This window comes from Pan troglodytes, chromosome 2 (assembly GCF_028858775.2).
Source record: "Pan troglodytes isolate AG18354 chromosome 2, NHGRI_mPanTro3-v2.0_pri, whole genome shotgun sequence".
Lineage (NCBI taxonomy): Eukaryota > Metazoa > Chordata > Mammalia > Primates > Hominidae > Pan > Pan troglodytes.
This window is the reverse complement of record NC_086015.1, coordinates 62,026,628-62,041,675: the sequence shown is the minus strand read 5'-3', so window position 1 is coordinate 62,041,675 and position 15,048 is coordinate 62,026,628. Positions and strand designations below refer to the sequence as shown.

The 15,048-nt window shown below is 49.3% G+C and overlaps 1 protein-coding gene across 13 annotated transcripts in view; it reads right to left on the bottom strand.

Moving 5' to 3' along the window:
- Positions 1-14,218, bottom strand: part of FLNB (filamin B) — a 163,653-nt gene extending 149,435 nt beyond the window's left edge. For all 13 annotated transcript variants that reach the window (XR_010155254.1, XR_010155255.1, XR_010155256.1 and 10 more), the window contains exon 1: positions 13,721-14,218. Coding sequence is in view for 10 of the 13 variants with exons in the window: in XM_001174012.7 (XP_001174012.2) it covers positions 13,721-14,012 (292 nt within the window). In the remaining 3 variants the exon portion in view is untranslated. The remainder of the gene's footprint in view (positions 1-13,720) is intronic.
- Positions 14,219-15,048: the final 830 nt, after the last annotated feature.

The window sequence follows — 15,048 nt, the reverse complement described above, 5'->3', positions numbered from 1 at the left end:
TTGTATGGGCTCTCTCTATATTCACTATAACTAATGAAACTGTTACTATGATTGTGACTTTCAGTAATTTCCTATTAAATTCATTTTCTGAGCTTCACCTGGAAAAGGCCTTGTTCTCTAACAGTTGTTGAAGCAAATCACAGATGTCCAGAGAATGAACATGAACTGCTGAGTTCTTTAAGTTCAGCATCACAGTCCAAAAACGAAGTGTTCCACTGGGACCCCAGACCCAGTTGTCTACTACATATAATTCCCACTTCACTAAAGGCAGCAAAGAACCACTGTTTTGCATTTTCTGAATTGCAAATAAGTCAAAGTACCAGACTTAATACTCAAGCTATTATACTAGAGACTGTTTATTTAACAAGTTATTTATTAAATTCCTATTAAGTGCCAAGGTCAGAGCCACAGAGGTAAACAAGAGACACAGCGCCTGCCCCTGGAGCACTGATGACCCGCGGGAGAGTAAGAAGGCCATTTAGAACACCAATACGGTTCAGTAAGAGGGCAGTGTGGCCAAGTGAGGTGGCTCATGCCTGTAATCCCCACACTTTGGGAGGCTGAGGCAGGCAGATCGCTTGAGCCCAGGAGTTCAAGACCAGCCTGGGCAACATAGCAAACCGAATCTACAAAAAATACAAAATTAGCCAGCAGTGTTGGTGTGTGTGCCTGTAATTCTGACTACGTGGGAGGCTGAGGTGGGAGGATCGCTTGAGCCAAGGAGGTCGAGGCTGCAGTGAGCTGTGATGGCACCACTGCACTCTAGCCTGGGTGACAGAGCAAGACTCCACCTCCAAAAAAAACAAAAACAAAAAAACAAGGTGTTGGGTGCCCAGGAGAGGACCTCATGCCCAACTTTGGGTGTGACTCCCCATGGATGTCAGGCAATAGTGCTGAGAAAAAGGGATAGGAGAGACAATTAGGTAAGAGGTGCACACCTGCAGGAAGTGTAATGTGACACCTGGATCACATCCTGTAAAGGACTCCCTGATGGGAGAGCCATCCCCCAGGTGCTAGCTTGCCTCCTTTGGTGGAGATAAGGAATGTGACAAGCCACTGCCTAGGTGCTTTCAAGCCAACTCTGCCAAGGCGCCTCACTCAGAACACATTCTGGGTTCTGCCTCCAGATGGCTAGAAGCTCCACCGAGGGCCCCCATCCCAGCGGCAGCACATTCCTGGTCTTCCAGCAGGTACCCCTCCCTGCCTCTGCTGAGAGGGAATCTTGTAAACAGAACCCTGAACTCTGCTCAACTGATAGCACTACAGACTCACAAAGGCCTTTTAGGGTCTCAGCTCAAAGACCTTGCACCTCAGGTCCCCTGGGAGGCAGGGCCTGGTCCCATACTCTGGCCTGCTTTACCCCACACCAAGGGAACAATCAGTTTGTTCCTGGGCAAGAAGCACCAGGCCGGGCCCCTGCTCCCACAATAGGCTGTAGATGCCAAACCATTCTTGTGTCCCTGGAATCTGATAAACCACTTCAAGGAGGTGCAGGGAAACCAGGGTGATACGCACAAGAAGTGTGGTACAAGCATGATAAGAACTTATTTTCTTGGGACACGGGGGAAACTGAGAAATCCTATTTTAGCCACCAAGAAACCTTTCCTGCCCCGGCCTCCCTAGGAGGCCTGCCTCTCCCTCAATCACACTCAGCACAGGCGGAAGGTAGCACCGCTCCTGCCTGTTGAAGGAAAGCTGACTGCTGCTTGCCATTTTTCGTCTTAAAGTCTGAATTTATGGGCTGTGGCAAATTTACATAGTGCCTGCCACAAATCCCCACCCGTTTCCCTATAGCTCGAATGCCAAAATTCCACCCTGTGTTCCAAATAACTCCAACGTCTTTAGTAGCCTTTTTTTTTTTTTTCTGGAAAGGAAATTCCAGAAAACTTGTCTGGCATGGTAAAGGCTGACAGCCTTATGAAAATACTCAGAAAGGTGACCCATTTAGTCAAAAGAGCTTTCAGATCTCTATGAGAAAAGGAATTCATGCCAGCATAAAGGGCCTTCAGAGAGAGAGAACAGGAGTGCTGTGTTAACACCCAGACCTTTCAGCAAGCCAGCCCTGCGACGGCTGGGGAGGCTGAGCCCTGAATGGGCTGGACGGACCAGCTTTCTCTCTCAGGAGAGGTGCGCCTCAGGAGATGCCCGTGGGGATCACAAGTTCAGCTCTGGCTCACACAACTTTGTGCTGCCACAGCACGAGGCTACCTGCAGATGAGCGGAAAGCCGCCTGCTTGGATTGGAAGCAGGCTGCCCACTTGTGCCAGGGCCATGAGACTGATAAAGGCTGGGTGCTAGGCCTGGAAAGAAGGGTGCAGTTGTTGGGCTCACCAGCAAACACAACCCAGCACACCCTCCCACCAGTTAAACAAGGTAGCAGAAGAAAAGGGTGTGGGTGAACTCATTCCTGACAGAGCATAGCTGTGCCTATGTCCGCTGTCACCAAGGATCTCCTGGCATAGTTGGCTCTCAACAACACTCCCCTCAACACACACACACACACACACCCCTGTGGTGTCATGGTGTGTGCTGTGAGCCCTGCAGCCAGGGGGAGTTCCAGGGACACCTCCTTCCTCACCTCTGGTTTCTAGACCTCACAAACAAAAGCCCTGCCCACCTCCTCCAAAGCAACCTTTAGCTGGTCCCTACTGTCCACACCTGCGGTGACATTACTGCCCCCTGGAAACCAAAGGCAGGGAAAGAACTGGAGCAATGTCTCCAAAAACTGGAAAAAGTCCCAGTCAGAGCTCCACGGTGTGGGAAAAGTAGCCCCCAAAAAGTTTTGTTCTGTAGAAGGAAATTTCAGTTTCACATGAATCAAGCGCAAATGAGTAAAGTTTGGAGCAAAGCAAAACAGGAAGAAAAAAAATCCACAGAAGCAGAAAACAGTCTCTTCTACACCCTCTCACTACAATGTATCTATTTTACTTTACAGAGTGTGAAACTCAGCTTTGACACAAAAGTCCTTTACAGCATGATGCAGGCAGGGATTAGGGATTAAGCCTGACCTGTAAAGTGAGGCAGAGCTGAGCCTCAGTTTTCTCATCTGTAAAATGGAAACAGATGTCAACCTAAAAGAAAGAGGCGGAGGCTTAAAATTTAAACTATTAAAGAGTTTACTTGAGCCAAAGTGAAGACAGCTGCCTGAAAGACTCAGGCCCAAGTAACCTTGGATATGAGCTCTGTTTGGCCTTTGTTACAAGCAGGTTTTTAAAAGCAAAAGAGGGGACAGACAAGGAGTGGGGCTGATACAAAGTTTTTTGTCAGGAATTCTCATTGGCGTACAGAAATAGCATTGATTAGTGGTTGGCCATCCATCGTTAAGCTATAGGGTGTGGATTATGGTACTGCGTGCAGCATTATTAGATTAATTTATAACTAATTGTGACAATAGCAATTTCTTTGTTTTAGAAACGGGTCTCACTCTGTCGCCCAGGCTAGAGTGCAGTGACGCAATCATAGCTCACTGCAGACTCAAACTCCTGGGCTCAAGCTATCCTCCCAACTCAGCCTCCCAAGGAGCTACAACTATGTAGGCTTGTGCCACTGCATCCAGATAATTTTTTTTTTTTTTTTTTTTTTTTTTTTTTGTACAGATGTGATCTCACCCAGGCTGGTCTTAAACTCCTGGCCTCAATAGATCCTCCAGCCCCGGCCTTCCAAAGTGCTGCGATTATAAGACAGGCATGTACCACCGCACCTAGCCAGCAACCAATTTTAAGAAATGAATACATAGGCGGGGCACAATGGCTCACACTCGTAATCCCAGCACTTTGGGAGACCAAAGCGGGCGGATTACCTGAGGTTGGGAGTTCGAGACCAGCCTGGCCAACATGCTGAAACCCCGTTTCTACTAAAAATACAAAAAATTAACTGGCTGTGGTGCCAAGGCGCCTGTAATCCCAGCTACTGGAGAGGTTGAGGCAGGAGAATTGCTGGAACCCGGGAGGCAGAGGTTGCAGTGAGCCAAGATCGCGCCACTGTACTCCAGCCTGGGTGACAGAGTGAGACCCTGTCTTAAAATAAATAAATAAATAAATAAAAATAAAAATACCAAAACTAGCCAGGCAAGGTGGCAGGCGCCTGTAATCCCAGCTACTCAGGAGGCTGTGGTATGAGAATCACTTGAACCCCGGAGGTGGAGGTTGCAGTGAGCCAAGATTGCACCACTACACTCCAGCCTGGTGACAAAGCAAAACTGTGCCTCAAAAAAAAAAAAAAAGTCAATGAATACATAGCTCAAAGAGGGTAGCAGGATGTGTTCGCTGTCTCATTTAATGTCTTCCCAGGCCTGATACTTTAAAAGGACTCACCTTCTTCCGATAAAAGTTCTTTTCTTTTCTCATAGATGTAAAGCCACTAGTTTTGCAGAGTTCACGAGGCTTAGAAGTAGTATAAGTAAGATAGACCAATGCTCAGCAGACGGAAGGTGTGAGAAATACTAGATGTTATATTAGAGGATGAATATCCTCAACAGTGCACACCTCAACATTCAGTACACAGCCAGCATTATTTGTATCTATTCTTGGTACCAAGAAGAGCCAAAGAATAATATGTAGGAGGACAAGGGTCCTCCTTGCCAAGCTTTTTACATGCGCTGCTTAGAAAAGCCAGATTTTGATAATGGGGAAAGGGAGAGAGTCAGCAGCTCTGTCACAATAACTCAGTCTGATAGGCAGTCTTGCCTAAGTGAAAAACCAAACTGCTTCTTTGCTTATAGTACAAGAAAATTTTGGCCAAGGGCATTCTACTGCATGGGATCTGGCCAAAATTGTTCTTTGGTAAATGCTGTACTCAAACAATGGGCATAAGTAAAATCTCATCAAATTGTTTTTAAAAATAAACAGTTTGCAGAAGAGTTACAACAACCATCTACAGTTTATCAAAGGAACACATTTAAGTCAGCTGCTCTAAGGCTCTTAGAGGGCAGGAGCTTCAAACATAGCTCAGTATTTTTCTTTGTCCTCCTCCCCTCCCACAGAATAAATCCTGATACTGGCCAGGCGCGATGGCTCACACCTGCAATCCCAGCACTTTGAGAGGCCAAAGCGGGCGGATCACCTGAGGTCGGCAGTTCGAGACCAGCCTGACCAACATGGAGAAACCTCATCTCTACTAAAAATGCAAAAAAATTATCCAGGTGTGATGGTGCATGCCTGTAATCCCAGCTACTTGGGAGGCTGAGGCAGGAGAATCTCTTGAACCCGGGAGGCGGAGGTTGCAGTGAGCTGAGATAGCGCCACTGCACTCCAGCCTGGATGACAAGAGCGAAACTCCATCTAAAAAAAAATAATAAAAATAAAATAGAATAATAAATTGTGATACTAAGTGGGCCTGATTAAAATACCCAGTAATTCCGTCCTCTGTACCATCTATACCTACTCTCACCTACTGGTTCATCACTTCAGTCATAAAGAGACCCATTTGGTTTTCTAATCATTTTCCCCAAAAAGCTTTCTTCCCAGTACATGGACTCAGTTTCCCATGAAAAGTTAGTTAGGCACCTTAAAAATACAAGATCACTTCTCAAGCTCCTGAAGAAGAAAGTATTGTTGTTTATTATACAATAACCTGAGCCAATTTAGGGATTACTGTGCCCGTTTAATGAATAACTAGATTTACAACAGTAATGTAAGATGGCTTCTAGTAGAATGTCATGAAAAGCAATTGTAATCATTATAAAAGCAGGAAATAGCCCCATTTAGATTAAAATGGCTCATTCCATTGAATATTTTCATTAGTTAAACTTATTGTTGGGGGAAGGTGTTACAATTACAGATCCAGCTCCTTAATTTAGAATACTCAAAGATGAAAATTAAAAGCAGAATAACAAGAATATGGAAAAAAGAAAAAACTAAATGTAGAAACACAAACCTTCACAGGAGCCTCCAAAAGAGGTATGTCCACCCCAAGGGGACATAAGATAATCCGTTAGAGCCAGGAAAAAAACAGATTTTATATTTGGATTTGTCATCTAAAAAGAAACTAAGATTTACTAATATTTAATATACAAATTGACAGTAGAGTATGTTTATAGCTTATAAATATATATAAATACATATATAAATATATATATATATGAGGAAGGGGCACATACAAAACTTTCTGCTAATAGGAATGACTGGAGCAACAGGTGAGACCCCTGAGATAAACGACCCCTTTTGGCTGGGTTTACTACCCTACACTAAACAAGGGGCTGGATGCCGTGGCTCACGCCTGTAATCCCAGCACTTTGGGAGGCTAGGTGGGTGGATCACCTGAGGTCAGGAGTTCGAGGCCAGCCTGACCAACATGGTGAAACCCCATATCTACTAAAAATACAAAATTAGCCAGGTGTGCACATGCCTATAATTCCAGCTACTTGGGAGGCTCAGGCAGGAGAATCTCTTGAACCCGGGAGATGGAGGCTGCAGTGAGCCGAGATCATGCCACTGTACTGCACTCCAGCCTAGGAAACAAGATTGAAACTCCAACTCAAAAAAACAAACAAACAAACAAACTCAAGGAGCATACCCCATAGGCAGCCTCCAGTTTCAGAAAGCCCTTGGTAAGCCAGCCCTGCCCACCCCTCCACTGCCCCTTTGACCTGAGCATCAAGACCTCTAAACTGACACACTCGTCTGCTCCTGTGTAAATGTCCGTTTGCCTGCCTAATTCTAGTCACACTTTAGGTCTTAGCTGAAAGGTCCCTTCCTCCAGGGAACCTTCTAGATTACCCATACCCAGCCTAGGGGCAGGTGCTCCTCCTTTTCAGAGGGCTTGGCACCTAGATCCTTGCTACTTACAGCACGGTGCACAGACAGCAGGATCTGAAGCTGACTGGAAATGCAGAATCCCAACCTACACCCCAGCACCTACTCAATCAGACCTGCATTTTTAACAAAGTCCCCAGGTGATGAGCATGGGCCTGAAGGTTTGAGCAGCTCTCCTCTGCATGGCTCTCCCTGCTTGCTTGTCTCTTCTCCTCTGAGCAGTATCTGAGGCAAGCAAAGGACATGATCCTCTCATTCCTGTTGTCCTAGCACCCAGCACAGGGCCTGGTTCAGAGATGGGCTTTCATGTATTTGTTGAATGAGGAAAGGAAGAAAGGATCTTGGGAGACATCTTCATCAGACGTTCTGGACTTGGAGAAAGGGAACAGCTAACACACCAGATGACAGCAATAGGATTCCAAAAATATCTGGACTGGCCAGAGAATAGACAGAAGACAAGACAAAGTCCTGGACTTGGGTCCAAAAGCACAATATTCATAGTGATAATGACAACACTGTGCTATAACTTAACCTAATCAAATATAATGCTCCCAGCAACTCTAAGATAGCAACTATTTTGCTCTTGCATTTTATAGATAGGGAAGCAGGCACAGAAAGGTTAAAGCAGTGGACTAGAGTTGCACAGCTGGTATCAGGCAGAGTGCGGATTAGAATCCAGACAGTCTAGCTTCAGACCGAGGCCCTGAATCACTAGGCTACATCCAGTTTTGCCTAGGATGTGCTACCTGGAAACTGACGTAGCAAAGTTGGCTGGGTCCGGTGGCTCACGCCTGTAATCCCAGCACTTTGGGAGGCCGAGGCAGGTGGATCACGAGGTTGGGAGTTCGAGACCAGCCTGACCAACAAGGTGAAACCCCATCTCTACTAAAAATACAAAAATTAGCCAGACATGGTGGCGCACGCCTGTAATCCCAGCTACTCAGGAGGCTGAGGCAGGAGAATTGCTTGACCCCGGGAGACAGAGGTTGCAGTGAGCCGAGATCACGCCACTGCACTCCAACCTGGGCGACAGAGCAAGACTCCATCTCAAAAAAAAAGAAAAAGCAAGGTGACTGGCACCCTGACCATGGAGCTACTGGAGGCAGGGCCTAAAGACTCCAGGCCCTGGGTATCTGCTCCCCTAAGGAGCAGGGCAGCCATCCTCAACTAAGCCAGCAGCCCACTCCATGGTACCTGCCTCACAGCACAAAACCAGGACCCAAGAGACACAATTTGGCTCCAAATCAAAGCCCTCCTTTAGCTCAGACTCTCCAAGAACGAAGGCGGCCACCGACTGGCATGCTGGCTCCGCCGTTGCTGGGAGAACTCCACAGAGGCCCAACCACCATCTGGAAGTGATTTGGCCCAGAGATTCCTGAAAGGGGTGGGAGGTTGGAATGACCAGACGCCTGGAGCTCCCTGTCCAGCTTGGAAACAAAGCTGGTGTGAATGGGCCCTGGAGGCAGCCATAACATAGCAGGGGGCAGCCCCTTTCAAGGAGGTGACACCCTCTAGGCAATCCATAGCCGTATTTTAGCAAGTAGGATCAACCTTAGCCAACCAAGCTGTTCTCCCCAGAGCGCGCTGATTTCAAATGCCCTTTCAGTGTGCAAACCTTTCCGGCATGACTTTTGAGATTATTAAACAGTGCCTTATTTAATTAACAGGCATTCACAGAGCACTTACTATGTACCATAAACTGTGCCAAGCACTTTAAAAATTATTAACTTGTTTAATCTTTATAAGGCTTTTAAGAAGGTAGTTATTATCCCCATTTTAGTGATAAGGAAACCAAGGCACAGAAGTTTCTAATAGCTACTTAGTGGCAAGTGGGATTTGAACCAAGAATCCTTGCTCTTAACTACTACACAAGTGACATTGAATGCTAATGTGCCACCTTGTACATGGCCCACAACTTGTTATTAATAATTCTGACAAAGCATGCTACTTTGCTACTTTTTTTTGAGATGGAGTTTTGCTCCTGTTGCCCAAGCTGGAGTGCAATGGCATGATCTCAGCTCAACACAACCTCTGCCTCTTGGATTCAAGCTATTATCCTGCCTCAGCCTCCCACATAGCTGGGATTACAGGCATGCACCACCACGGCCATCTAATTTTGTATTTTTAGTAGAGATGGGGTTTCTCCATGTTGGTCAGGCTGGTCTCAAACTCCAGACCTCAGGTGATCCACCCACCTTGGCCTCCCAGGGTGCTGGGATTACAGGCATGAGCCACCACGCCCGGCCAACTTTGCTACTTTTTAAGCACTCTCTGTACTACCCAAAAGACATGCTGGCATCTGCTAGACGTGCAAGAAAGAGCAGAACTTGAGGTTATTTGGAAATTATTTTGGTAGAAGTAGCACAAAAGGGAGAGGAAGGAAAAGGAGCTGACTGGACCAGTGACCCGCCACCCTGGAAGCTGCCTAGTGACCCGAAGTCTTGGGAACACGCACCCTGCCTGCTCTGGCGCTGGCCTGGTTTAAGTCAGTCAAGTAAACTTTAGGGTTAGACCACATCCTCTGAAAAGGAAACAATTCCTTTCTCTAAAGGCCCAAAACAAAACACACCACCCAAACTTCTAGGCCTTGATCATCATTCTTGGGCTGAGAGACCCCTTTTCCTCCCAGCTGGCTGGACTGCCCCATGTCAGAAAGGTTTTTGGAAAAACAAGTAAATAAAACTGCCAACTCCTGGCAAACAGCTGGAATTAAAGACACTGAGTCCTCACTATGAACTGCCCACCACATAACAAGAAACGTAAGGAAATTTTCAACTTTTGGATGGCGCCTAGGGGCCTACCTTACAATGAACCACAAATGTGAATCAATAGCCAGGGTTGTCTTTCAGTGAATTCTAGGCAGAAAAGCCAGAGTCCTCTGGCAGCTGTTGAACCACCACCTATCTCAGAGCTGGAGGCATGTACACAATTGAATGACTCCACAACTGTCTGGTCTTATCCAAAGCATACAAAACCCTGTATTCATTCAATGATACCTTCCCTGACGATGGAATAAAACATCATCCATTGGGTAGTAGGAAATCTCAACCAACCAACCAAAACACAATGAGAAAAACACAAGAGGCAAACTGATCCCACTTAATTCCCGGCTGACTCTCAACTTGTGAGACCTTCATCACAGCCCAGAGGATTCATCCTGCCAATCATGGAAGGCCCTGACATCCCTATTTTGTCCAAGGTCAGAGGTTCAGAGTGTGGGTATCCAGCCACCACCCTAACACCTAAGACTTGCAAACCTAGTGTTGCAGGGACCCTCTGATGTGGAGAGAAAAGCTGTATTTTACTCATCTCTGAAACTGGAAGGCAAGTCAGTTAAGGCTCCAATTCAACAGCTGGGCAGACCTGGGTTTCAGACACCATTTACTAGCTAGCTGGGTCACCTCCACAAGTGGCTTCACTCCTGTTTCCCATTTTTAAATAAAGATAATAATACTAACCATGGCAAGAGTATGATCAACCAAACAGAAACAAACAACCAGGCTGTTCTCCCCTGATTTTGAACGTCCCTTCGGTGTGCAAACCATTCGGGCATGACTTTTTTTTTTTGAGTCAGAGTCTCGCTCTCCCAGGCTGGAGTGCAGTTACACAAAGACCTCGGCTCACTGCAACCTCCACCTCCCGGGTTCAAGCAATTCTCTTGCCTCAGCCTCCCGAGTAGCTGGGACTACAGGTGTGCACCACCATGCCCAGCTAATTTTTGTATTTTTAGTAGAGCTAGGGTTTCACCATGTTGTCCAGGCTGGTCTCGAACTCCTGACCTCAGGTGATCCACCCACCTTGGCCTCCTAAAGTGCTGGGATTACAGGCGTGAGCCACGGCATCCAGCCCTGGCATTACTTTTGAGATAATTATTAGACAGCACCTTATTTAATTAACAGGCGCCATTTTCTAAGCAACACATGCCCAGGACAGTGTTAAGCCCTGAACTCTCTAAGTGACTTGCAGAAGCAGATCATTAGAGATAGGGCAGTAGTTGCTGTCAATCAATGATTGGCATGAAAATTCAATGGGGTGATCAACAGAACACACTTAACACCCAGTAGGTGCCCCCAAATTGAAGCTAGTGTCATTGTCAGCACAATGTAACACAACCTAAGCAGTGAATATATGAACCTTAGTCCAAGCTGGAGGTAACTTTGCCTTGAAGGATGAAGGACCATTACCCACCCACCTATTACCTACCACCCATTACCTACCCACCCACCATTACCCTAAGCCTCAAGAGCTTAGGGAAGAAGCCTCCTGCTTTATCCCCACAGCAGTCCTGGCACTTGCCAGGGCTCTCTGTGGTCTCCAGAGGCTGGAAAACCTGTTTGTTGCAAGATCTCTCGGGAGAGCAATTAGGCAGCCAATGATACAAGTCATAAATGTGGTCACACCCTTTAACCCAGGAATGTCACTCTGGGGAATATGATCCAAGAAATCATTAAAAAGGAAAAAAATAGAATGCAAGTTGTGGTAGGAACAGGAAGAAGCTGCCAACAGCCCACAGGCCCAGCACAGAGGAAGGGAAGCTAACTAACCCTGGAACGTCGGGACAATGGGAGTAGCTAGGGCCTGAGTGGATTCGAAAATAAAAATCAGGAGGACCGGGCTGGGCGCGGTGGCTCAGGGCTGTAACCCCCGCACTTGGGAGGCCGAGGCGGGCATATCATGAGGTCAAGAGTTCGAGACCAGCCTGGCCAACATGGTGAAACCCCATCTCTACTAAGAATACAAAAATTAGCCGGGCGTGGTGGCATGTGCCTGTAATTCTAGCTACTCAGGAGGCTGAGGCAGAAGAATCGCTTGAACCCGGGAGGTGGAGGTTGCAGTGAGCAGAGACGGCACCATTGTACTCCAGCCTGGAGACAGAGCAAGGCTCCATCTCAGGGCGGGGCGGTGGTGGGGAGGGGGAGCAGGGAATCAGGAGAACCATGTAAAAAAATGTAGACAAAATCTAGAATGAGACCCACAGCCCCGGGCACTGATGAGAGACAGTGCTGGAAGTAGCTGCTGCCTCTGTAAACAGTGGGTAGATCAGGCAGTCTGTGATTTGCTAGTGCTGTGGTTTGGTTTGGTTTTGTTGTTGTTTTAGAGATTTCATGTCGTATCTGGATACTTCTGGTTTACTTTAAGTTTCTTTATTCAGTTAATTAAATAAATACACATTTTTAAAACAAAGAACAGATCCAAATTGAGCCCAGCTGGGCCTTGGGATTCTTCAGAGGGGAGGCTGGTTTCTGAATGGTAAAGAATTCCAGGAGATTCTGAGGTTCTCCCTCCCCAGTACAGGAGATGGACCCCAGAAAGAAGACAACAGTGTGCCATGCAGATTCTTCTGCAGGGAAGCCACCCTTGGGGAGGGGGAGGGCTGCTGGAGATCAGCTGGGTGGTGCGGCTGCCATCTGGGCCCAGGAAGCAGGAAGCAGTCTTACCTGCCAGGACAGGTGTGGGGGAAGGGAAGGGTGAAGCCCTAAGGCCTAGGGGAGGCTCAGCCTAGAGGGAATCCCTTTTCCACTGGAGAAAGTCCTGGCAGCCACACCCATCTCCCTTTCTTCCTGTCACTAGGGTCACTATAGTGACCTGGTTTCCTCAGGAAGAGACCCAAATCACAGGCCAGGGCCAGTCCCTGGTTCTCCTTAGGAAGAGATCCAGACCCAGAACCCTCCTCCGCCCCAACCCACACCCACCCACCCACATACACACACACACATACACACACCCATACACACGTGTAGGTGGATACACATTCTCTGCATACATTCCGTGTACATGCAAACTCTTTGCATATGCACATGCTATACACACATGCTATGTGTGTACACACGTTCTCTGCACAAACGCCCACATGCACACACACATCACAGCCCCTACCATCACAGCCCACACTCTCAGTAGCCTTGTGGCCCTCTGGGAAGCCTCCAACTATCTCAGACCACAAGGGAGACTTCATCCTTATTCTTCCTCCCCAGACCAGAAGGCCCAGTCCAGCAAGAGACACCAATTCCCTCCCTCCTTTCAGGAAGACCCTGGTGTAGGTTTGGGAGAGGAGAGGAAAACAAAGCCTCCTTCTAACTGTTGCCCACTTCCTTCAATTCTCAGCTGGGCCCTACTTGCTGACCTTGGACAGGTCAATTAACCCTCCGGACCACCTTATCTGTAAAATGGGTCTAGCCTCACCCCAGATGGCAGGATGCGTAGGGACGGAGATAACTTAGAAGGCTGACGGTACACAGTGGACGCTAGTTGGGCTCCCTACAAGACAGCAATTACTGTTACCACCACCATCTCTAAATTATAACTTCGTCAGCAAGGAGTGGGTTCAACCTGCGGCGCGCGGCCAGAGCTGAGCTGGGAGCAGAGAGAGCGAGGACACACACCCGCGCCTACCCTTGCAACCTCGGGGCCCACACCCATTCCAGCGACGGCAGGGGAAGGTACCAGGTCTCTGTCTCCACCTGGGCGGGGAGGCCCCAGGCGCAGAGAACGGTTCCTCCTCAGGTCTCACGGCCCGGCCTCCGAGCCAACGCCCATTCAGCTGCCTCTGAGAGCACCAACCTGGGCGCAGCAGGGAGAGCACTCCGCGGAGCATCTGACCCTAGGGCCCGCCCCCGGGGACAGCGAACGAGGGTTTCTAGTCCCCTAGCTCCCATAGGGGCGCCCCAGGTGCAGAGAAATGCAACAACTCCACCTCTCCTCCTGTGACCCCAGCCCAAACCCTCAACCCTTAGCCAGCCAAAGGTGCACTGCTGGGGCGGATGGCGGGGAGCGATCACAACAGGTCCCATCCCAGGGGAGGACACCGGGGAGGGGGTCTAGGCCCCCTATATCCCACCCCTGGGGACGACTCCCCCTTATCTCCGAGGTGGGGGCGCGCTGCGGGAAGTCCTCGACCTCCGCAGGGGTGCACGCGCGGGGGCGGGTCGGCACCACAGTGGGCGCCTGGGCCCGGCCAGAGAACTCACCGATGGACACCAGCTTGATGCTCTCACGGTCCAGGAACTCGAGCGCCACGGACACATTCTCGAGCTGCATCTGGCGAAAGGTGGGCCGCTGATGGTACTTGCGGTACATGCGCTTCTGGCTGAGCACCTCGAGCAGAGCGATGAGCCGCAGCCCGTCGCTCAGGTCGGTCTGCAGGTTGCCGATGCGTTTGTTCACGCACTTGAGGTGCTCGTTGCACCAGCGTGTGAACGTGTTCTGCTGGATCTTCTTCCAAGGCGCGTCCTCAGCCAGATCCTTCTCGGTTACCGGCATCCTGGTGGCGGGGAGAGCGCAATGCGCAACGAGCTGCCGGGGACTGGTGTTTGGAGGCCCAAGGGCCGAAGGAGCGAGAACCGAAGCGGAGCGGGAGCGGGGTTCGAACTTGCTGCTACCGGAGCCACAGCCGGTGCTGCTCTGCGGCCGCCCGCCCCTGGCCGCGCGAGGCGCCTGGCCCCGCGCCTGCGCGCTGAGCCGCCCCGCCCCCAAGCCCCGCCCCGTCCCGACCCTCCCGCGGGAGTTCCTGGGCCACGCTCGCCTCCTGCCGCCTGCCGCAGGCACTGCGCCCCACTGCGTCCTGGGACCCGCGCTCGAAGCCCACCACCCCAGCAGGATGTAGGGCTGCCTGAATCACCCGGTCAGCCCGGGGGTGGGGGGACCCGCGGGGGCTGGGAGCCGGACAGAATGGGTCGGGCCTCAGTGGGACTTGCGGGAGGGGCGCGCGGGGCGGAGGTCTTCATCCACATATAGATTCAATAAAATTCAGTAAGGGCTTTTATTGAGCTCCACCTGTGTACCAGCCATTCTTCTCAGCCTGCTAACCAGTAGTAAATCGGACAAACGTATTGCACAACCTCAAGGAGTTCACAGCCTAATGGAAGAGAAAAGTGTAATTCCACCATAACCAACAGCCCAGCAGTGGTGGTAAAAATGAACAATAAGGCTTGTTGCATGTCTTAGTTTCCAGTTACTGCTGTAACAAGTTACCAAAACTTAGTGTCTTTGAAAACACACACCCACAAATGTATTATCCTTCAGTTCTGTAGGTTCGATGGCCCACACAGGTCTCGCTGAGCTAAAAACAAAGTGTTGGCAGGATGCATTCCCTTCTGGAGGCTGTAGGGAAGAATCTGTTTCCTTGTGTTTTCTAACTTCCAGAAGCTGCCTGCGCGCCTGACTCCTGCCCCTTCTCTCTGTGAAAGCCTGCAATGGGCTGGGCACAATGGCTCACACCTGTAATCCCAGCACTTTGGGAGGCCAAGGTGGGTGGATCACCTGAGGTCAGGAGTTCGAGACCAGCCTGGCCAACATG